This window comes from Leucoraja erinacea, unplaced genomic scaffold (genome assembly GCF_028641065.1).
Source record: "Leucoraja erinacea ecotype New England unplaced genomic scaffold, Leri_hhj_1 Leri_615S, whole genome shotgun sequence".
Lineage (NCBI taxonomy): Eukaryota > Metazoa > Chordata > Chondrichthyes > Rajiformes > Rajidae > Leucoraja > Leucoraja erinaceus.
In genome coordinates, this window is record NW_026576526.1 from 21,803 (window position 1) to 46,587 (window position 24,785).

The 24,785-nt window shown below is 49.0% G+C and overlaps 1 protein-coding gene across 1 annotated transcript in view; it reads left to right on the forward strand.

Annotated features, from left to right (window-relative positions):
• LOC129694310 (vigilin-like) overlaps positions 1 to 24,785 on the forward strand; it is a gene marked incomplete at its 3' end in the record, with an annotated part of 85,359 nt that overhangs the window by 20,376 nt on the left and 40,198 nt on the right. Inside the window, exons 4-9 of the mRNA XM_055631014.1 lie at positions 4,888 to 5,002; positions 8,225 to 8,373; positions 10,789 to 11,040; positions 13,090 to 13,203; positions 18,805 to 18,883; positions 23,671 to 23,810. Of these exons, the coding sequence (XP_055486989.1) occupies positions 4,927 to 5,002; positions 8,225 to 8,373; positions 10,789 to 11,040; positions 13,090 to 13,203; positions 18,805 to 18,883; positions 23,671 to 23,810 (810 nt within the window). The remainder of the gene's footprint in view (positions 1 to 4,887; positions 5,003 to 8,224; positions 8,374 to 10,788; positions 11,041 to 13,089; positions 13,204 to 18,804; positions 18,884 to 23,670; positions 23,811 to 24,785) is intronic.

Genomic DNA, 24,785 nt, shown 5'->3' on the forward strand with positions numbered 1-24,785 from the left:
AATTCCACAGACTCACAACCCTCTGTGAGAAAAGGTTTTCCTCGTCTCCGTTCTAAATGTTCTTAAACTGTGTGTGGCCCCTGGTTCTGGACTCCCCCAACATCGGGAACATGTTTCCTGCCTCTAGCGTGTCCAAACCCTTAACAATCATATATGTTTCAATGAGATCTCCTCTCATCCTTCTAAACTCCAGAGTGTACAAGCCCAGCTGCTCCAATCTCTCAGCATATGACAGTCCCGCCATCTCGGGAATTAACCTGGTGAACCTACGCTGGGCTCCCTCAATAGCAAGAATGTCCTTCCTCAAATTAGGGGACCAAAACTGCACACAATACTCCAGGTGTGGTCTCACTAGGGCTTTGTACAACTGCAGAAGGACCTCTTTGCTCCTATATTCGAACAGACAATAGACAATAGGTGCAGGAGTAGGACATTTGGCCCTTCGAGCCAGCACCACCATTGAATGTGATCATGGCTGATCATCCCCAATCAGTACCCCGTTCCTGCCTTCTCCCCATATCCCCTGACTCCGCTATCTTTAAGAGCCCTATCTAGCTCTCTCTTGAAAGCATCCAGCGAACCGGCCTCCACCACTCTCTGAGGCGGAGAATTCCACAGACTCACAACCCTCTGTGAGAAAAAGTGTTTCCTCGTCTCCGTTCTAAATGGCTTACCCCTTATTCTTAAACTGTATGTGGCCCCTGGTTCTGGACTCCCCCAACATCAGGGACATGTTTCCTGCCTCTAGCGTGTCCAAACCCTTATGTTTACAGTGCTGTGGGCTAACCAAGTTCTAAACGTTGAACGTTACTTCTCTGTTTCTCAGTTCTAATTCCCAGGAGACGAAGCCAAGCATTTGCGGACTTCCACAACTCTGCATTGCAGAAGTACGCAGCCCTGGACTCACCACCGTAGAGCTTAGACATTTACACAGCGTGGAAGCAGGCCTTTCGGCCCACCGAGTCCATGCCGGTCACCGATCACACAGGCAGTATCCTGTGATCGGCACTGGGGACAATTTACAGTAGCCACTTAACCTGCAAACCTGTTCGTCTTTAGCCAGTACACAATAGACAACAGGCGCAAGAGTAGAGGCCATTTGGCCCTTCCAGCCAGCACCGCCATTCAATGTGATCACGGCCGATCATCCCAAATCAGTACCCCGTTCCTGCCTTCTCCCCATATCCCTAGACTCCGCTATCTTTAAGAGCCCTATCTAGCTCTCTCTTGAAAGCATCCAGAGAACCGCCCTCTGAGGCAGAGAATTCCACCGACTCACAACTCTCTGTGAGAAAAAGCGTTTCCTCGTCTCCGTTCTAAATGGACGACCCCTTATTCTTAAACTGTGTGTGTGGCCTTCAGCGAGGCCACACCGACCAGCGATCTTCGCACATTCACACGATCCTACACTCGGGACAATTTACACATGAGGAAACCGAAGATCTCGGTGAAAACCTGCGTGTGAAAAAATGGTTCCTCATCTCTGTTCTAAATTGTGTTTCCTCATCTCCGTTCTAAAAGGCTTCCACCTTATTCTTAAACTGTGTGTGACCCCCGGTTCTGGACTCCCCCCCAACATCGGGAACATGTTTCCTGCCTCTAGCGCAGTGGTTCCCAACCTTGTTTTGGCCATGCCCCACCTAATCACCTCTAAAATCCTGATGCCCCCCCTTGCTTTCCCTTGAGAGAAAAGGGAGGAAATAGATATTATAAGGGTAACTTAGCAAAAGCTCTTTGAATCGCATTTCTAAATCCAATTCAATAAATAATAATAATAATAATAATAAAATTTATTTATATAGTACTTTTAAACAAAATCACTTTGAACCAAAGTGCTTTACAGAGATTGATCAAATTAATTGAATAGATTAAATGTCAATAAATTCATACAAAATTAAAAAAAAAAAGTTAAAAAAAAAAAAAAAAAGGTTCTTCTATGACCCCGCGCGCTTCGTGCGACGTGCATGAAGAGCGATGGCGCGGTGATTATGTAATAACTACACAATAAAGACCTTTTTTTACACCCAAAAAAATTATTTACTCAAAATAACATCTGAAACATAAACTACATATGTTTACCTGATGGAAAATCCCAAAAAAAAAAATCGAAAATTTGGACCCAGACCTCCTCAGTCGCGCTCAATTGCCCCCCTTAAAAATCAAATTGCCCCCCTGTGGGGGCGTACGCCCCACGTTGGGAACCACTGCTTTAGCGTGCCCAAACCCTTAATAATCTTATATGTTAAAGACAACAGTCCCCACAGTGATGATGTGGATTACTGAAATGACAGAGACACTACATTTAGAAAAAATAAGGCTTTGTAAAGTAGACCAATTCTCCAAAACATGGTCTCCTTTCGCTGAATTTCTTCAACAACAGAATGGTTGGACACAAATTTAAAACCGGTGCTTGGGTGGGGGGGGGGGGGGGGGGGGGGGGGGGGGGAGGACAGTGGGGGACATATCTCCGTTTTTTAATTTTCTTTCTTGTTTATCTTCTTGCACTTCTTTGGCAGTTCAGAGGTTTTTTTCTTCCTCTCTTTTTTGTCTCTTTCTTCTATTTCTTCATTCTTTCCTTTTTTGCTGATCAGCTGCTCCTTGAGGTACCAAGGTCTAAGCGGAAGCTCAGAGGGGATAGAGCCTTTTCTGTTGCTGCTCCGGCACTCTGGAACACCTTGCCGTTGCACATCTGACAGGCCCCCTCACTGTCCATCTTCAAATCCACCCTAAAAACTCATTTTTATTCTCTGGCTTTCGACACTGGCTGAGACATTGCTCCTGTTTTAGTGCTTTTAATGTCTTTTAATTTTTACTGTTTTATAGTCCTTTGTTTTACGGTTTTTAATGGTTTGTAATAACTTCTTGTCCATGAGTTCTCATGTACAGCACTTTGTGGCAACTGCAGTTGTTTAAAGTGCTTTATAAATAAAGTTATTATTATTATTATTATTATTTTTACAAAAAGTAGTAAACACTGCCTAGTCCATCATCGGCTCTGACCTCACTACCTTTGAGGGGATCTATCGCAGTTGCAGCCTCAAAAAGGCTGGCAGCATCATCAAGGATCCACACCATCCTGGCCACACACTCATCTCCCCGCTACCTTCAGGTAGAAGGTACAGGAGCCTGAAGACTGCAACATCCAGGTTCAGGAATAGCTGCTTCCCCACAGCTTCTTCTTCTTCTTTCGTGTGGCGTGCACAGCCTAAAGTTGTTGGACAACTTGTTCAATTTGATCTTCCGTTTGTGCACGTCGAGTTGATTGCATTAGTCGAAACAGGGCGGACCACGTGAAGGTTGTAATCTTCCACCCCCTTCCCCACAGCCATCAATCAGGCTATTAAACTTGGCTCCGACAAAACTCTGAACGTTAATAGCCCATTATCTGTTATTTGCACTTTATTAGTTTATTTATTCACGTGTGTATATATTTATATCATTGTGCAGGTATATGGACACACTGATCTGTTTTGTAGTCAATGCCTACTATGTTCTGTTGTGCTGATGCAAAGCAAGAATTTCATTGTCCTATCAGGGACACATAGAAACATAGAAATTAGGTGCAGGAGTAGAGGCCATTCGGCCCTTCGAGCCTGCACCGCCATTCAATATGATCATGGCTGATCATCCAACTCAGTATCCTGTATCTGCCTTCTCTCCATACCCCCTGATCCCTCTAGCCACAAGGGCCAATGAACTGCCCTCAACTACCTTCTGTGGCAGAGAATACCAGAGATTCACCACTCTCTGTGTGTGTGAAAAATGTTTTTCTCTTCTCGGTCCTAAAGGATTTCCCCTCTATCCTTAAACTGTGACCCCTTGTCCTGGACTTCCCCAACATCGGGAACAATCATCCAACTCAGTATCCCATCCCTGCCTTCTCTCCATACCCTCTGATCCCTTTAGCCACAAGGGCCACATCTAACTCCCTCTTAAATATAGCCAATGAACTGTGTGGCCTCAACTACCTTCTGTGGCAGAGAGTTCCAGAGATTCACCACTCTCTGTGTGAAAAAAGTTCTTCTCATCTCGGTTTTAAAGGATTTCCCCCCTTATCCTTAAGCTGTGACCCCTTGTCCTGGACTTCCCCAACATCGGGAGCAATCTTCCTGCATCTAGCCTGTCCAACCCCTTAAGACTTTTTGTAAGTTTCTTACACATGACAATAAACTCTCTTGAACCTTGAATCTCTTTTTCTCGATTTATAAAATGTTAAAAATGAAGCTGCAGGAAAATTGTATAACTCACGCCGACAGTTATAAAAGAATAAAATAAGAAGAAATCTTCCACGCTGGCTAATATGGATGAATTGTCTTTCATTGAGACCAATTCTGGAGTATGGTGTACAATTTTGGTCGCCCAATTATAGGAAGGATTTCAACAAAATAGAGAGAGTACAGAGGAGATTTACTAGAATGTTGCCTGGGTTTCAGCAACTAAGTTACAGAGAAAGGTTGAACAAGTTAGGGCTTTATACTTTGGAGCGCAGAAGGTTAAGGGGGACTTGATAGAGGTTTTTAAAATGATGAGAGGGATAGACAGAGTTGACGTGGAAAAGCTTTTCCCACTGAGAGTAGGGAAGATTCAAACAAGGGGACATGACATGAGAATTAAGGGACTGAAGTTTAGGGGTAACATGAGGGGGAACTTCTTTACTCAGAGAGTGGTAGCTGTGTGGAATGATCTTCCAGTGAAGGTGGTGGAGGCAGGTTCGTTTTTATCATTTAAAAATAAATTGGATAGTTATATGGATGGGAAGGGAATGGAGGGTTATGGTCTGAGCGCAGGTAGATGGGACTAGGGGAGATTATGTGTTCGGCACGGACTAGAAGGGTCGAGATGGCCTGTTTCCGTGCTGTAATTGTTATATGGTTATTGTGGTTTCAGTGGGATATCGGAGTCCTGTCCAGCCTGCCGTTTTGAACCATGAGCTCGGTAGCTGTGCTGACAGCCGAGCGCTTTGCTGAGCATCGAGGTGGATTGGGGGACCAGGAGACCAGAGGTCAGTGCTGCCGCCCTTCAGTAAAGGATGGGTTCATAGAAACATAGAAAATAGGTGCAGGAGGAGGCCATTCGGCCCTTCGAGCCAGCACCGCCATTCATTGTGATCATGGTTCGCTGGTCGGCGCGGACTCGGTGGGCCGAAGGGCCTGTTTCTGCGCTATTTGTCTCTAAACTAAACTAATCTACTCATGAAAGATCCTGACTGACAATAGACAAACAGACATCAGTATAACACATGCTTATTCAGCTCATTGTGTTCTTTGTTTTCAGCTAATTTCGTGGTGTCAAAGGGGGGCGGCTGAAAGAAGCAGCCGATTGGATTTGATTCAAGGGTGGAACAACCCTGATTAATAGCCCAAATAGGTCAGGAGTAGGCCATTCGACGCCCTTCGAGCCAGCACACGCCATTCAATGTGATCATCCTGGCTGCTCATCCACAATGTGGAGGGTGTATAGTGTGTTAAAAGGCCTAAAAACCCCATGATGCAAGGGACACCATTATTGATAAGAGCCCTGTGCCCAACTATCCAAAAACATTACCTGCTTTTTCCCATATCCCTTGTTACCCCCCTCAGAACTGAAATGAGCGTCTACCTCTCTGAAAACATCCAGTGATGTCGTGAAATGCTCCCCTTTTCTTGGCAGAGAATTCCACTTTTAACAATCTAGTCCTGTGTATTTGGTTCAGTATAACACATGCTCATTCCAAAATCATTGTATTCCCCTTTTTCAGCTAATTTGTGTGTGTGTGGGGTACATGGTTTAAAATTGGACTCCACCAACATTGGGAAATTTTTTCCTGATTAATAGACAATAGCCTTGGTGCAGGAACCCTTTAAGAATTTTCGATGTTCACACCGCCATTATGTATCATGGCTGATCCTCCAAAATCATTCCTGCTTTTCCCCATATCCCTTGTTAGCCCTCAGAACGAAATCTAAGTGCTCTCTCGAAAACATCCAGTGAATGAGGCCTCCGCCTGCCTTTCTGTGGCACCCCCAGAATTCGACAGATTCCCCCCCCCCTGGGTGAAAAGGCCCCCCATCTCAGTCCAAAATGGCCGGCCCCCTTATTCCCGGTGGCCCCCACGCCGTGATGTTGCCCCTGGTTCTGGACTCCCCCCAACTCCTGGGAAATTTTTTCCCGGCAACGCTTTAAGGATTTTATATGTTCATGGTACTTAGGTACGGGACCGCCTAAGTGGTTTCCCATTCAACCGCTTGGTGGTATGCACGCATCACCTGTGGAGAGCATCATTCTCGCCAGGCCCCGCCTGCAGGCTCCCCCCCCCTCCCATTCTCAGGCCCCCCCTCACTCTGGCCCCAGGCCCCTCCTCATTCCAGGCCCCTCCTCATTCTCAGCGCCCCCCTTCCTCGCTAACGCAGGTCCCCTCCTCAATCGCAGGCCCCTTCCCACACTCGCAGGCCCTCCTCATTCCCGGGCCCCTCCTCACTCTCAGGCCCCTCCTCTCAGGCCCCTCCTCACTCTCAGGCCCCTCCTCATTCTAGGGCCCCTCCTCACTCTCAGCCCCCTCCTCACTCTCAGGCCCCTCCTCACTCTCAGGCCCCTCCTCACTCTCAGGCCCCAGCTCACTCACAGGCCCCTCCTCACTCTCAGGCCCCTCCTCACTCTAGGCCCCTCCTCACTAGGCCCCTCCTCACCCTCAGGCCCCTCCTCAATCGCAGGCCCCTCCTCACCCTCAGGCCCTCCTCAATCGCAGGCCCCTCCTCACTCTAGGCCCCTCCTCACTAGGCCCCTCCTCACTCTCAGGCCCCTCCTCACTCTCAGGCCCCTCCTCACTCTCAGGCCCCTCCTCACCCTCAGGCCCCTCCCCACTCTCAGGCCCCTCCTCACCCTCAGGCCCCTCCTCACTCTCAGGCCCCTCCTCACTCTCAGGCCCCTCCTCACTCTCAGGCCCCTCCTCACTCTCAGGCCCCTCCTCACTCTTAGGCCCCTCCTCATTCTGGGGACCCTCCGCACCCACTGCGACGTTCGGCTATGGATGCATTCATACCTGAAGTGACGTCTTGATCTTCATAAGTTCATGAGCGATAGGAGCAGAATTAGACCATCGAGTCTACTCCGCCATTCAATCATGGCTGATTTATCCCTCCCTCCTAACCCCATTCTCCTGCCTTCGCCACATAATCCCAGACACCCGTGCTAATCAAGAATCTATTTATCTCTGCCTTAAAAAAATCCACTGACTTCGCCTCCGCCGCCGTCCGTGGCAATGACGTGCAGGTTTGTAGATTGGACGCAAAAAGTCTGAGGTCGTGTCTCGACCCGAGAAAAACTCTCCCGTTCCATCTCTCCGTTCCATGCTGCCTGTCCCGCTGAGTTAAGGGCCTGTCCCCATTTGGAAATTGTTTTCGGCGACTGCCGGCATCATTGACTGATATAACAGGTCACCGAAAAATTTGCTGCATGGCGCGGCGCGGCGTGGTGACGTATTGACGCGGCGCGATAACGCACGACGAGCGGTATTTTTTCAAAGCGTCGCAACTTTTTTTTGCCGGCGCTAGATTTTGAAATGTTCAAAACTGATATGTCATCGAAAAAAATCGCCAAGTGGTACAGGCCCCTTTTGTCCATTTTCGGGTTAAACCAGCATCTGCAGTTCCTTCCAACACAGGGTTTTGTAGATTAATTGGCTTCGGCACAGTTGACCCCGGCCCCTCCTCATTCCCGGGCCCCTCCTCATTCCCGGGCCCCTCCTCATTCTCAGGCCCCTCCTCACTCTCAGGCCCCTCCTCACTCTCAGGCCCCTCCTCACAGGCCCCTCCTCACTCTCAGGCCCCTCCTCACTCTCAGGCCCCTCCTCACTCTCAGGCCCCGCCTCATTCCCGGGCCCCTCCTCACTCTCAGGCCCCTCCTCATTCTCAGCCCCCTCCTCACTCTCAAGCCCCTCCTCACTCTCAGGCCCCTCCTCACTCTCAGGCCCCTCCTCACTCAGGCCCCTCCTCACTCAGGCCCCTCCTCACTCAGGCCCCTCCTCACTCGAAGGCCCCTCCTCACTCGAAGGCCCCTCCTCACTCAGGCCCCTCCTCACTCAGGCCCCTCCTCACTCTCAGGCCCCTCCTCACTCTAAGACCCCTCCTCACAGGCCCCTCCTCACTCTTAGGCCCCTCCTCACTCTCTCAGGCCCCTCCTCAGAAAGTGAACATCGTGCCTTGTTTGCGTCGCTCACGCCTGCCTGTTGCCGCCCACACGTCTGCAGGTGGAGTATCCGAGGATGAAGCTTATATTCCGACTTACCTGGAGGCTTTCCCTCCCCTCCCTGAGAAGGGAGCACCGGGAGACAAGTCTGGAGAGCCAGTGGGAGCATGGAGCAAAATCCGACCCATCAAATCTTCTGTCATCACCCAGGTACGTCACAAATCCGGAAGAACGTTTTATTAAAAAAAAATAAAAAGTCCTTTGATACTGGTGTCCTTGCAAAAAGGGCGGAAAGGTGTCGCAGTGGTACCTTTGGTTTATTGGCCAAGTATTCACATACAAGGAATTTGCCTTGGTGCTCCGCCCACAAGTAACAACATGTCATACAGTGACAGTTACGAATGACTTGCTGGAGAAACTCAGCGGGTGAGGCAGGATCTATGGAGCGAAGGAAATAGGCGACGTTTCGGGTCGAGACGGGAAAGCAGACTATTATCTAAATGGTGGCAGATTGGGAAAGGGGGAGATGCAGCGAGACCTGGGTGTCATGGTACACCAGTCATTGAAGGTAGGCATGCAGGTGCAGCAGGCAGTAAAGCAAGCGAATGGTATGTTAGCTTTCATTGCAAAAGGATTTGAGTATAGGAGCAGGGAGGTTCTACTACAGTTGTACAGGGTCTTGGTGAGACCACACCTGGAGTATTGCGTACAGTTTGGTCTCCAAATCTGAGGAAGGACATTATTGCCATAGAGGGAGTGCAGAGACGGTTCACCAGACTGATTCCTGGGATGTCAGGACTGTCTTATGAAGAAAGACTGGATAGACTTGGTTTATACTCTCTAGAATTTAGGAGATTGTGAGGGGATCTTATAGAAACTTACAAAATTCTTAAGGGGTTGGACAGGCTAGATGCAGGAAGATTGTTCCGATGTTAGGGAAGTCCAGGACAAGGGGTCACAGCTTAAGGATAAGGGGGAAATCCTTTAAAACCGAGATGAGAAGAAATTTTTTCACACAGAGAGTGGTGAATCTCTGGAATTCTCTGCCGCAGAGGGTAGTTGAGGCCAGTTCATTGGCTATATTTAAGAGGGAGTTAGATGTGGCCCTTGTGGCTAAGGGGATCAGAGGGTATGGAGAGAAGGCAGGTACGGGATACTGAGTTGGATGATCAGCCACGATCATATTGAATGGCGGTGCAGGCTCGAAGGGCTGAATGGCCTCTACTCCTGCACCTAATTTCTATGTTTCGATGAGACCCATCAGACTGATGTGAGGGTGAGGAGGCTGGGCGGGAAGAAGAAAGGGAGAGGCAGACTTGAGGGCTTGAGGGAGAGCTTGAGGGAGAGCTTGGCGGAGACAGTGGGCTTGAGGGAGAGCTGGGAAGGGGAGGAGGAAGCAGGGACCACCTGAAATTGGAGAAGTCAATGTTCATACCGCTGGGGTGTAAACTGCCCACTGCTTGGGTCCTTGGATGGAGTCGAGGGGGGAGGTAAAGCGACAAGTGTAGCATTTCCTGCGGTGGGTGCAAGGGGAAAGTGTCAGTAGAGGGGGTGGCTCGGGTGGGAGGGGACGAATTGACCAGGGTTGTTAACGGAGGGAGCGGTCTCTGCGGAAACTCAGCGGGTGAGGCAGCATCTAAGGAGCGAAGGTAAAAGTGACGTTTCAAGATTCAAGATTCAAGATTCAATTTAATTGTCATTTGGACCCCTTGAGGTCCAAACGAAATGCCGTTTCTGCAGCCATACATTACAAACAAATAGACCCAAGACACAACATAATTTACATAAACATCCATCACATTGCTGTGATGGAAGGCCAAAAAACTTATCTCTCCACTGCACCCCCCCCCCCCCGATGTCAGAGTCAAAGTCAAAGCCCCCGGCTGGCGATGGCGATTGTCCCGCGGCCATTAAAGCCACGCCGGGTGATGCGAGGTCGCACACCGGGTCTTGATGTTAGAGCCCCCGGCGTGCGCTCGCAGAGTCCCGCGGCCATTCCAAGCCACGCGGGGCGGTGATGTCAGGCCCCGCTCCAGGAGCTCTTCAACCCCGCAACTCAGGCGGGAGAAGTCGCCGTTGCGAGAGCCCTGAAAAGCGGGTCTCCCTCCAGGGACCCGCGGGCTCCCGGTGCCGCCGTCCGCCAGACCCGCAGTTGCAGCCTCCGAATCGCCAGAGGCCGGGCCCAGCAGCAGCAGCTCCACCACCGCTCCACCCGCTCTGGACTCGGCCAGCTCCGCGATGGTGAGGTGAGTCGTCGGCACCAGAGCCCCCGGTCTTCTCCTGTTGGAGGCCGCTCCTCGTTGCAGCCCCAACGACAACGGAGACCCGACAAGAAAAGGTCGGGTCTCCCGTGCAGGGAGAGATTTAAAAGTTACCCCCTCCCTCCCACCCCACCCCCACCCCCCCACACACACACCCCACCAAAAAATAACAAAAACTACATAGAGAAAAAATAATAAAAACGCGGACGGGCTGCAGAGGCCGCTGCTGACGAGAGTCGCGCTGCCTACCGGATCCTTGGGAAGGTTACAGAGAAGATTTACCAGGGCTTGAGGGCTTCTGAACTAAGAATGGTTTCTGCTCGTCTGTGACGTGGTCTCGTGTCTTCCCCCCCCCTCGCCACAGGTCTTCCACGTCCCTCTGGAGGAGCGCAGATACAAGGACAACAGCCAGTTTGGTGAGGGCGAGGAGGCAAAGGTCTGTCTGGACATCATGCAGAAAACGGGAGCCCACATTGAGCTCTCACTGGCCAAGGACCAGGGCCTCTCCATCATGGTGACTGGCAAACTGGACTCTGTCATGAAAGCAAGGAAGGAAATCGTGGCTCGTCTCCAGACCCAGGTTGGTGACTGTTTGTCTTGTGCCCAAGATGAGGCTGTAAGGCCCTGTTGTTGTGACTAGCGCAATGAATACACGTCCGCCATCTTGTAGGAAAGGTTTAATCTGAACAACCAACATCTTGTAAGAAAGGTTTAATTTGAACAACCAGCGATATCCAAAATCTCGGGAATTATCGCGTTTGCTCGCTGAATTTCAGCAAAAGTAAGGCATTATTAACTTACTTTTGATGAAATTCAGCGAGCAAACGCGATAATTCCCGATATTTTGGATCTTTAAATCTCCACGGCAAATGTCGGCTGTTCACTTCCGCTGTTTTCCAGTTAATGTGGGCTATGGTGATCAGGGGGTATGGAGAGAAGGCAGGTACGGGATACGGAGTTGGATTATCAGCCATGATCATATTGAATGGCGGTGCAGGCTCGAAGGGCCGAATGGCCTACGCCTGCACCTAATTTCTATGTTGCGATGTTAGAATGGCCTCTACTCCTGAGATCAGCACAAGGGCATAAGGGATCGGATCAGAATTAGGCCATTCGGCCCATCAAGTCCACTCCGCCATTCAATCATGGCTGATCTATCTCTCCCTCCCAACCCCAGTCTCCGCCTTCGCCCTACCCCTCACTAATCAAGAATCGATCTATCTCTCGCCCGTAGAAATAGCCACTGACATTGTGGCCTCTCCAGCGTTGTGGCAAACAATAATCCACAGATTTCACCACCCTCTGGTAAAGAAATTCCTCTCCTCCTTGTTTGTGTATTTGTGGTGTTGAGAACTGACTTTAAATAACACTCAGACACGGGAATAAAACTAGATTCTCTGATCTCTTTCCCCCTCTTGTACGCTTCAAGGCCTAAGAGCGGATGGTGCTGAATGACCGCACCCTCCTGGCCCACTCGCTGCATCTCCTACAGAAGGTCCGTACATTGGGCGCCTCTACCCAGCAGTCGCCGAAAATTAGATTTAGCTTTTCGGGATAACGGAATCAAGGGATGCGGGGGAGAAGCAGGAATACTGATCAGCCACTGAATGGCGGTGGTGGCACGATGTGGGCCGAATGGCCTACTCCTGCCACCTATTTTCTATGCGTCTCCGTGCAAGCATAAGAGATCAGTTCAACTTGGCGCCTCGTCCGGCACGGACCTTGCGGGCCGAAAGGCCTGTTCCTGCTCTGTACTGTTCCGTGATATCTATGACCTGACGTTCTTTTTTGTTTTTTTCAAAATGTATTTTGTCAGAAGCAAATGTACAGGGTTAAGCGATCTGATCTGATCTGGCAGTTTATACAGTTAATGTTCTTTTGGGGGGTTTTTTTGTTTTTTTTTTTTTTTTTATTTTTATTAGCAGTACAGTAAATCACATTAATACATCGCATATATCTTATTACATTATGTTGTACCACTTCATTTTTTGAGCTTTAAAAAAGATAGAAATAAAAGAAGTAAGGCAAGTAAGCAAGAATCGTGAAGGTGCAGGAAAGTGTTGGGAGAAGAGAACCCCTTAGGGAAGGAATTAGAGAAGGAAGCAAAGAAAAGAAATAAGACCCTAGAAAGAAAAGAAAAAAAAAGAAGAAAGGAAAATCAATCGCTCTACTGTAACACAAAACTCCGCAAAAAAGGATATACCAACCGTGTTTTTATTAAATATTTATTTTATACCCCCCGTTACCAGGTCCTGGTAGCCTTTATGTTCTTTTTTAACATTATAATCCAAATAAAAGAAAAAAAAAAAAAAGGAAAAAAAAGAGAGAAAAAAGAAGAGAATGAAGAAAGAGAAATAAAATGAGAGAAAGCTACCAAAAAAAGTACACAAAAAAGAAAAAAGAAATGAGAAAAAAAAAAATGGAGTTTTTCCCCCCTTTCCTTCTCCTCCCCCCCCCCCCTCACCCATCCTGGCATCGGGTTTAAATATGTGTCCAACCATTCTGTTGTTGAAGAAATCCAGTAAAAGAAGACCATGTCTTGAGAAATTGATCTGCTTTTTCCGCCAAGACAAGCTAAATGTGGTGTCTCGGACATATCGGTAATCCACATCTTCACTGTAGGGACCGTTGTTGTCTGTTTACGCGTGTGACTGTATATCTATGACTCGCGCAGGTTCACATCGAGTTCACGGACGGCGAGGAGAAGATCACGCTGGAGGGACCAACGCAGGAGGTGGAGATTGCCCAAACCCAGATCCAAGAGATCATCGATGACCTGGTCAGTACGACTGTTCATTCTCTCCCCCCCCTCCTCAAAACCAGTGTCAATTGCCCCAATATTATCATCTCCACTCCAACCTCGCATTTATATCAAGAGGACTTGTCTGGGATGTCAGGACTGTCTTATGAAGAAAGACTGGATAGACTTGGTTTATACTCTCTAGAATTTAGGAGATTGAGAGGGGATCTTATAGAAACTTACAAAATTCTTAAGGGGTTGGACAGGCTAGATACAGGAAGATTGTTCCCGATGTTGGGGAAGTCCAGGACAAGGGGTCACAGCTTAAGGATAAGGGGGAAATCCTTTAAAACCGAGATGAGGAGAACTTTTTTCACACAGAGAGTGGTGAATCTCTGGAACTCTCTGCCGCAGAGGGTAGTTGAGGCCAGTTCATTGGCTATATTTTAGAGGGAGTTAGATGTGGCCCTTGTGGCTAAGGGGATCAGGGGGTATGGAGAGAAGGCAGGTACGGGATACTGAGTTGGATGATCAGCCATGATCATATTGAATGGTGGTGCAGGCTCGAAGGGCCGAATGGCCTACTCCTGCACCTAATTTCTATGTCTATGTCTATGTCTGCAAAAAACAGGGATGTAATGGAGTATTGTGTGCAGTTTTGCTCCCCCAATTTGAGGAAGGACATTCTTGCTATTGAGGGAGTGCAGCCTAGGCTCACAATGGCCTACTCCTGCACCTATTGTTTATTGTCTGTTGGGATGGTGGGACTGTCATGTGCTGAGAGGATGGAGCGGCTGGGCTTGTACACTCTGGAGTTTAGAAGGACGAGAGGGTATCTTATTGAAACATTATTAAGGGTTTGGGCACGCTAGAGGCAGGAAACATGTTCCCAATGTTGGGGGAGTCCAGAACCAGGGGCCACGGTTTAGGAATAAGGGGTCGGCCATTTAGAACGAACACTTTTTCCACACAGAGAGCCTCAGAGGGCGGTGGAGGCCGGCTCTCTGGATACTTTCAAGAGAGGGCTCTTGAAGATAGCGGAGTCAGGGGATATGGGGAGAAGGCAGGAACGGGGTACTGATTGGGGATGATCAGGGAGGTCAGATCACATTGGATGGCGGTGCTGGCTCGAAGGGCCGAATGGCCTCTACTCCTGCACCTATTGTCTGTTGTCTATTGCCTCTTGCGTTGGTCACTGTACTGTTGCGTTATGGCGTAGATGCTTCCTGTAAATAAGCGGCAGGGGGTAAGAACCGCCACCTCATTGTTCCCGCTGTTCCCAGTGCATGTGTCGATGAAGCACCCTGCACTCCTGACTCCCACACTTTCTACATTGCCACAGTGATGAACTAAAGTTAGGGGCAGCACGGTGGCGCAGCGGGTAGTGCCACTGCCTCACAGCACCAGAGACCCCGGGATCGATCCTGACCACGGGTGCTGCGTGCGTGGAGTTTGCACGCTCTCCACGTCACCCGCGTGGGGTTTATGTCCGGGCGCTCCGGTCTACACCCACACTCCAAGGACAAACAGGTTTGTAGGTTGTTCGGCTTTGCTAAACTAAACTTTCCTCTCGGGCAGCTTCATAACCCAGCGGTATGACTATTGACTCCTCTAACTTCAAGTAAAACCCCTGCCCCACTGTACGAGTTCATTCCAAGAGCACTCCCCGAGTTTGCCCTGATTCGGACGCGGAGATTTACGGCAATGGCCGCTCGTAAGTACCCGGGGCTCTCGTGGACATTTTTCAACATGTTGAAAAGTCCAGCGTGCTTCATCAGCACATGGTTGGAAACATGTTGAAAAACCTTCCCCGAGCTTACCTCTGCCGTTAGCGAGTCTTCCCGCGTACCTGCCGTTAGCATTACAAGCCGCTAAGAGACGTGTACCCCGAGCTCCGGCGTACCCGCTACGTTCATTCTCCGTGCTTACCACCAGTTTGATTTTTTTAATAAAGCTCGAGAAAGAGTAGCAATGTTACAAAATTTTGAGATTTTAAAAATCAAGTCTGCAATTTATCCCATCAGATAAAGCATAACAATAAGTTTAATTTGACACCAAATTCACTTTCATATCTCAATTATTAAAAAAGTTATGGCCATTTTCATACTCGGAAATTAGCATCTTGTTCCCTATTGATTTTCAATGGACATTACAAAAAAGCTGTGATCTTGGATAGTCAAAAGGCCATTTCTTAAGGAAAGATTAACATTTTTAAATAGCCTAAGTGTCCAAATAATATTCACAAATAATTCACACTATAACATGATTTTTATATCTAATTTACATTAATTTATAGGCCAAATGGAAGGAATTTAGTGTTCAATTGCTGTAAATAAATGCCCATTTAAATCGGCTTTCTAGTGGGTTTCTGTGAACGCGCTGGTTTAGAATGTTGACATCGCGCTGGATTAGTGCCCTCAAATGCCGAGAAAAATACTGCGGGATATAAAAAGCCCAAAATGAACTACTCGCTATAGATAACTTGATATTCAGGGTTATATATATGCCCCATTTAATGTAAAAATAAGGTACATACCTTTAATTGTTTGCTTTATAAAACCCTGGGGCTGCGAGAGGTTGCGGAATCGGATAGTAATTTTAAAATTATTATAACTATATTATCGAGGCCTATAAAACTAATAATACCTTTTGCGACCGGGTCTTGCAGCGATTTTTCGTTAATGATTTACTAGGCTGAACATCTGCGATTAGTACAGCCTAGTAAAAATCGCGTTTTAAACCCGCCCCCTCCAAACAGCGCCAAAATCGCGGACCTGGCTGTGGGCAGATTCCCAATGACGATTCAGGTAGGTTTTGTAACATACCTAGAAAGAGAGCTCTTGGAATGAACTCGTACAGTGGGACAGGGCCATAACCCTTGCAGCCCCCTCTCTCTCCGCCCCTCCCCCACCCGAGTCGGCCGTTGCACTAGTTTCGCTGTCGTCCGGCTGAGTTTCGCTCTTTGTGTGAATGAATTCAATGCATGAATGCTTCTTATTGTCTCAGCGGAATTCTTTGCAAGGTATGCAAACAGTGGCCACATAAAGGGCAGTGACAGATTTACAAAGTATCCCGCAGCCAGGCCGTCCCTTCGTTCCCCTTCCACCCCCCTCCCACCTCCCCCCCCCTCGACCCCCCCTCCCCCTCTGTAGATTAGTGTCACTCATACAGTGGCTCCGCCCACAGGCTTATTCGAGAGCCCCCTCTCTATCTCGTACTTAGACCAGTTATGTATGCTGAGTTGAAGTTACCTTGGTAGAGTTGCTAATAAAATACTTGGGATTCTAACCGCTCATCATAGAAACATAGAAACATAGAAATTAGGTGCAGGAGTAGAGGCCATTCGGCCCTTCGAGCCTGCACCATTCGCCATTCAATATGATCATGGCTGATCATCCAACTCAGTATCCCGTCCCTGCCTTCTCTCCATACCCCCTGATCCCCTTAGCCACAAGGGCCACATCTAACTCCCTCTTAAATATAGCCAATGAACTGTGTGGCCTCGACTACCCTCTGCGGCAGAGAGTTCCAGAGATTCACCACTCTCTGTGTGAAAAAAGTTCTTCTCATCTCGGTTTTAAAGGATTTCCCCCTTATCCTTAAGCTGTGACCCCTTGTCCTGGACTTCCCCAACATCGGGAACAATCTTCCTGCATCTAGCCTGTCCGACCCCTTAAGAATTTTGTAAGTTTCTATAAGATCCCCTCTCAATCTCCTAAATTCTAGAGAGTATAAACCAAGTCTATCCAGTCTTTCTTCTTAAGACAGTCCTGACATCCCAGGAATCAGTCTGGTGAACCTTCTCTGCACTCCCTCTATGGCAATAATGTCCTTCCTCAGATTTGGAGACCAAAACTGTGCGCAATACTCCAGGTGTGGTCTCACCAAGACCCTGTACAACTGCAGTAGAACCTCCCTGCTTCTATACTCAAATCCTTTTGCAATGAAAGCTAACATACCATTTGCTTTCTTTACTGCCTGCTGCACCTGCATGCCTACCTTCAATGACTGGTGTACCATGACACCCAGGTCTCGCTGCATCTCCCCCTTTCCCAATCGACCACCATTTAGATAATAGTCTGCTTTCCCGTTTTTGCCACCAAAATGGATAACCTCACATTTATCCACATTATACTGCATCTGCCAAACATTTGCCCACTCACCCAGCCTATCCAAGTCACCTTGCAGTCTCCTAGCATCCTCTTATTCCTGGACTTCCCTAACATCGGGAACAATCTTCCTGCATCTAGCCTGCTGAGTTGAAGTTACCTTGGTAGAGTTGCTAATAAAATACTTGGATACTTGGGATTCTAACCGCTCATCATGTTCAACATGGTGTCAGAAGCTTCCAATTGGAGACCTTCGCTCTAGTGTTCTCCCCCCCCCCCCCCCCCCCCCCCTCCCCCTTTATGTGAAAAAGTTACCCCTCAGGTTCCTATTAAACCCTTTCCCCCCCCCCCCCCCCCCCCGACCCCTCACCTTAAACCTATGCCCTCTGCTCCTCTATTTCACCGACTCTGGGGGCAAGGGACTCTGCCCGCCTTCCCGACCCCATATCCCTCCAAACCTGTCCCATCCACGTACCTGCCCAATCGTTTCTTGAAGGGCCTGTCCCACTTACGCGACCTTTTCGGCGACTGCCTGCATAGGCGGCCGAAAAATGTCGACATGTTGAAAATCCAGAAAGACGCTACGACTCTTTGGGTGACCAGACGACCTCTCGCGACCATACAGGCGACCCCCTGGTGACCTCTCATGACCATACAGGTGACCTCCTGGCGAGATACCCCCTGCTGACACCCCGCGACAGGGGTCGCCTGCATTACCTCCTCCGGCAGCTCCTTCCATCCACCCACCACCCTTTGTGTGAAAAAGTCACCCCTCAATTTCCTATTAAATCTTTTCCCCTTCACCTTAAACTTACATAGAAAATAGGTGCAGGAGTAGAGGCCATTCGGCCCTTCGAGCCTGCACCGCCATTCAATGTGATCATGGCTGATCATCCACAATCAGTATCCCATCCCTGTCTTCTCTCCATACCCCCTGATCCCTTTAGCCACAAGGGCCACATCTAACTCCCTCTTAAATATAGCTAATGAACTGTGTGGCCTCAACTACCTTCTGTGGCAGAGAATTCCACAGATTCACCACTCTCTGTGTGTGAAAAAAAATGTTTTTCTCATCTCGGTCCTAAAAGATTTCCCCCTTATCCTTAAACTGTGTGTGTGTGTGTGTGGCCCCTTGTTCTGGACTTCCCCAACATCGAGAGTTCCGGAGATTCACCACTCTCTGTGTGAAAAATGTTTTTCTCATCTCGGTCTTAAAGGATTTCCCCCTTATCCTTCAGCTGTGACCCCTTGTCCTGGAACTTAAACTTATGTCCTCTGGTCCTCGATTCCCCGACTCTGGGCAAGAGACTCTGCGCGCCTACCCAATCTATTCATCTCATCATTTTAAGTACACCTCTATAAGATCACCCCCTCATCCTCCTGCGCTCCAAGGAAAAGAGTCCCAGCCTGCTCAACCGCTCCCGAAGGCCTCGAGTCCTGGCAACATCCCCTGTAAACCTGGATATGATGAGATGGTGAACATGGTGGGTAGCCAGCGAGTTACACTTGTAGTGTTGCTCTTCCCTTACAGCTGAATCGAATGGACTACACTGAGATCACAGTCGACCAGAAGTTTCACCGGCACTTGATAGGAAAGAACGGCACCAACAGTAAGTCCATGTCGGAGCTGCAGATACATCGTTCCTTCAAGGTAGATCGGGTGGTCAAAAAGCCCTTTGGCACACCGGCCTCCATCAGTCAGAGTATTGAGTTAACTCGTGTTTAAGAAGGAACTGCAGATGCTGGAAAATCGAAGGTAGACACAAATGCTGGAGAAACTCAGCGGGTGCAGCAGCATCTATGGAGCGAAGGAAATAGGCGCAACGTTTCGGGCCGAAACCTTGAAGGAAATAGGCAACGTTTCGGGATGAAACCCGGAAGGGTTTCGTCCCGAAACGTTGCCTATTTCCTTCGCTCCGTAGATGCTGCTGCACCCGCTGAGTTTCTCCAGCACTTTTGTCTATCCCCAATCAGTACCCCGTTCCTGCCTTCTCCCCATATCCCCCGACTCCGCTATCTTTAAGAGCCCTATCTAGCTCTCTCTTGAAAGCACCCAGAGAACCGGCCTCCACCGCCCTCGTAACGTAAGTTGTTGCCAGGTAACGTTGGTTGTTGCCAGGTAACGTTGGTTGTTGCCAGGTAACGTAGGCTGTTGCCAGGTAACGTAGGTTGTTGCCAGGTAACGTTGGTTGTTGCCGGGTAACGTAGGTTGTTGCCAGGTGTAACGTAGGTTGTTGCCAGGTAACGTAGGTTGTTGCCAGGTAACGTAGGTTGTTGCCAGGTAACGTAGGTTGTTGCCAGGTAAGGTTGTTGCCAGGTAACATAGGTTGTTGCCAGGTAATGTAGGCTGTTGCCAGGTAACGTTGGTTGTTGCCGGGTAACGTAGGTTGTTGCCAGGTGTAACGTAGGTTGTTGCCAGGTAACGTAGTTGTTGCCAGGTAACGTAGGCTGTTGCCAGTAACGGGCTGTTGCCATTGGTAACGTAGGTTGTTGCCAGGTAACATAGGTTGTTTGCCAGGTAAGCCCTGTAGGCTGTTGCCAGGTAACGTAGGTTTGTTGCCAGGTAACGTTGGTCGTTGTTCAGGTGTAACGCTGGTTGTTGCCAGGTGTAACGTAGGCTGTTGCCAGGTAACGTTTGGTTGTGGCCAGGTGTAACGTTGGTTGTTGCCAGGTGTAACGTAGGCTGTTGCCAGGTGTAACGTAGGTTGTTGCCAGGTAACGTTGGTTGTTGCCAGGTGTAACGTAGGTTGTTGCCAGGTAACGTTGGTTGTGCCAGGTGTAACGTTGGTTGTTGCCAGGTGTAACGTTGGTTGTTGCCAGGTGTAACGTTGGTTGTTGCCAGGTAACGTTGGATGTTGCCAGGTTTAACGTTGGTTGTTGCCAGGTGTAACGTTGGTTGTTGCCAGGTGTAACGTTGGTTGTTGCCAGGTGTAACGTTGGTTGTTGCCAGGTGTAACGTAGGCTGTTGCCAGTAACGTTGGTTGTTGCCAGGTAACGTTAGGCTGTTGCCAGGTGTAACGTTGGTTGTTGCCAGGTGTAACGTAGGTTGTTGCCAGGTAACGTAGGTTGTTGCCAGGTAACGTTGGTTGTTGCCAGGTAACGTAGGTTGTTGCCAGGGTAACGTTGGTTGTTGCCAGGTAACGTAGGTTGTTGCCAGGTGTAACGTAGGTTGTTGCCGGGTAACGTTGGTTGTTGCCAGGTAACGTAGGTTGTTGCCGGGTAACGTTGGTTGTTGCCAGGTAACGTAGGTTGTTGCCAGGTAACGTAGGTTGTTGCCAGGTAACGTAGGTTGTTGCCAGGTAACGTTGGTTGTTGCCAGGTAACGTAGGTTGTTGCCAGGTAACGTTGGTTGTTGCCAGGTAACGTAGGTTGTTGCCAGGTAACGTAGGTTGTTGCCAGGTAACGTTGGTTGTTGCCAGGTAATGTAGGCTGTTGCCAGGTAACGTTGGTTGTTGCCGGGTAACGTAGGTTGTTGCCAGGTGCCAGGTAACGTAGGTTGTTGCCAGGTAACGTTGGTTGTTGCCAGGTAACATAGGCTGTTGCCAGGTAACGTAGGCTGTTGCCAGGTAACGTAGGTTGTTGCCAGGTAACGTAAGCTGTTGCCAGGTAACGTTGGTTGTTGCCAGGTGTAACGTTGGTTGTTGCCAGGTAACGTTGGTTGTTGCCAGGTAAAGTTGGGTTTTTTTCATTGTTAAAGTAATGATTCTATTTCAAATGTTATGTTGACGGAGGGGTCCAGTCGTCGATTTTTCAGCGACCTGCCACGACTATGACAATCGCTGGCAGTCGCCTAAAAATCCCCTAAGTGGGACAGGCCCATCACTCCAGCACTTTGCCACTCGTCCTAATCATGTTTGCCCTGCCCTGATCACACACTCTTTATAGTCCTGGAAACAGGCCCTTTGGCCCAACTTGCCCTTTCACACTTGCCCTTGTTCCATTTGCCTGCATTAGATCCATATCCGTGAGTCTAAAGTCCACGAGTCCTAAGTATGAGTCCAAGTGTCTTGTAGAACTTCCCCATTAATATGTATTCACTTCCCCTTAAGTAGATTCTGCTTTTGGCCAGCCGTCCCCACAATTTAATGTCTGGATCTAGAATAAAAAAAACAGGTTCCCCTAACCTCTGACGTCTGTGGTGATCGAGGGTTGATGTCGGTGGTGGCTCCACTCTCGAGGCAGTACCATAACAAGGTTTGAAAGAGATTTGGACAGGTTCTTGGAGAGGAAATGTCTATGGGGATATGAGCCAAACGCAGGCAGGTGGGTTACACAAAAAAGCTGGAGAAACTCAGCGGGTGCAGCAGCATCTATGGAGCGAAGGAAATAGGCAACGTTTCGGGCCGAAACCCTTCTTCAGACTGAGGTTGTCACTGTCCCTCGGTGCATGTGACAATAAACCAAACTCAAAACTAGATTCAAAGGTTACACAAAAAAGCTGGAGAAACTCAGCGGGTGCAGCAGCATCTATGGAGCGAAGGAAATAGGCAACGTTTCGGCCCGAAACCCGGAAGGGTTTCGGGCCGAAACGTTGCCTATTTCCAGAAGGATTTCGGCCCGAAATGTTGCCTATTTCCAGAAGGATTTCGGCCCGAAACGTTGCCTATTTCCAGAAGGATTTCGGCCCGAAACGTTGACTATTTCTAGAAGGATTTCGGCCCGAAACGTTGACTATTTCTAGAAGGACTTCGGCCCGAAACGTTGCCTATTTCCAGAATGATTTCGGCCCGAAACATTGCCAATTTCCAGAAGGATTTCGGCCCGAAACGTTGCCTATTTCCAGAAGGATTTCGGCCCGAAACGTTGCCTATTTCCAGAAGGATTTCGGCCCGAAACGTTGCCTATTTCCAGAAGGATTTCGGCCCGAAATGTTGCCTATTTCCAGAAGGATTTCGGCCCGAAACGTTGCCTATTTCCAGAAGGATTTCGGCCCGAAACGTTGCCTATTTCCAGAAGGATTTCGGCCCGAAACGTTGCCTATTTCCAGAAGGATTTCGGCCCGAAACGTTGCCTATTTCCAGAAGGATTTCGGCCCGAAACGTTGCCTATTTCCTTCGCTCCATAGATGCTGCTGCACCCGCTGAGTTTCTCCAGCTTTTTTGTGTAACCTTCGATTCTCCAGCATCTGCAGTTCCCTCTTAAACGCAGGCAGGTGGGACTCTACTAGCCGAGATGGTTGGCACCTTGGTTAGCATGGGCAAGTTGGGTCAAAGGTCAGCGGTCTCCCAAAGCCCCTGTCCCACTTTCACGACCTAACCGAGTTTGCCGTTGACTCGTACTCGCAGCGTGGTGTCGTAGGAGGTCTTCGTAACTCTTCCTCGCGCCCGTGAGTGGTCTCCGCGTACTCGTGGCCTCAAGTAGGTCGCGGCGTTTTTTCCAGCCCGATAAAAAAAATGTCCACGAGTGGTAAAAAAAAAAGGTCGGCATGGAAAAAATGGAAACTTGTTACTCGTAGGTTGGTCGTGATGTTAGTCGTGGGTCGGGAACTGGCCCGAGAACAAAAAATGCAAACATGACACCATTTTACCATGCGATCATTTTCCACTCGTAGCTAGTCGTAGTTGGTCGTAGGTGTGGAAGGCTGAGGTCGAGGGGGGTCGTAGGAGGTCGTGAAAGTGGGAGGGGGCGGTGGAGGGCAGGTTCTCTGGATGCTTTCAAGAGAGAGCTAGATAGGGCTCTTAAAAATAGCGGAGTCAGGGGATATGGGGAGAAGGCAGGAACGGGGGGTACTGATTGGGGATGGCCATGATCACATTGAATGGCGGTGCTGGCTCGAAGGCAGAATGGCCTCTAGCTCAGAGGGCGGTGGAGGCTGGTTCTCTGGATGCTTTCAAGAGAGAGCTAGATAGGGCTCTTAAAAATAGCGGAGTCAGGGGATATGGGGAGAAGGCAGGAACGGGGTACCAATTGGGGATGATCAGCCATGATCACATTGAATGGCGGTGCTGGCTCGAAAGGCCGAATGGCCTCTACTCCTGCACCTATTGTCTAAATTGGAGGAGCAGAAACTCATATAATCACTGGAGTGACTCAGCGGAGACAGGCAGCATCTCTGGAGAGAAGGAATGTCTAAGAGATTACTCTCTCTAGCTGCTAAATGGACAGCATGGTTAAGGAATTTAGAAGATTGAGGGGGGATCTTACAGAAACTTACAAAATTCTTAAGGGGTTGGACAGGCTAGATGCAGGAAGATTGTTCCCGATGTTGGGGAAGTCCAGAACAAGGGGCCACACACACACAGTTTAAGGATAAGAGGGAAGTCTTTTAGGCTCGAAGGGCCGAATGGCCTCTACTCCTGCACCTATTGTCTATTGTCTAAACTTTGCTAACCACTTTGATTTTTGTCTTCTTCCTCAACCCCCACCTTTTTCCGACCTCCCTTCTTGCCCCTCTCAGTAAATCGAATCAAGGAGCAGTACAAAGTATCTGTCCGCATCCCACCGGATAATGAGAAGAGCCATCTAGTGCGGATCGAGGGCGAGCCTCAAGGCGTCCTGCTGGCCAAGAAGGAGCTACTCGAGATGGTGCTCAGGATGGTAATCGCTGCTTCCTGTTTCCTTCAACCCGACTATCGTATCCGAGCCAAACCGCTCCCTTCAAACATCCCCTTTTCACTACAGTCTGACGAAGGGTTTCACACCGAAATGTTGCCCATTTCCTTCGCTCCATAGATGCTGCCTCACTAGACTGGGTAGACTGGATAGACTCGGCTTGTACTCGCTAGAATTTTCGAAGATTGAGGGGGGGATCTTGTAGAAACGTACAAACTTCTCAAGGGGTTGGACAGGCTAGATGCAGGAAGATTGTTCCCGATGTTGGGGAAGTCCAGAACAAGGGGCCACACACACACACACACAGTTTAAGGATAAGGGGGAAGTCTTTTAGGACCGAGATGAGAAAAACATTTTTTTTCACACACAGAGAGTGGTGAATCTCTGGAACTCTCTGCCACAGAAGGTAGTCGAGGCCACAGTTCATTGGCTATATTTAAGAGGGAGTTAGATGTGGCCTTTGTGGCTAAAGGGATCAGGGGGTATGGAGAGAAGGCAGGTACAGGCTAGATGCAGGAAGATTGTTCCCGATGTTGGGGAAGTCCGGAACAAGGGGTCACACAGTTTAAGGATATATTCTCACAGCACCTCATTTTCTCACAGGACTGTCATATGCTGAGAGGATGGAGCGGCTGGGCTTGTACACTCTGGAGTTTAGAAGGATGAGAGGGGGATCTTATTGAAACATATAAGATTATTAAGGGTTTGGACACGCTAGAGGCAGGAAACATGTTCCCGATGTTGGGGGAGTGCAGAACCAGAGGCCACACACAGTTGAAGAATATGGGGTGGGCCATTTAGAACGGAGACGAGGAAACACTTTTTCCGCACAGAGAGTTGTGAGTCTGTGGAATTCTCTGCCTCAGAGGCCAGTTCTCTGGATGCTTTCAAGAGAGAGCTAGATAGGGCTCTTAAAAATAGCGGAGTCAGGGGATATGGGGAGAAGGCAGGAACGGGGTA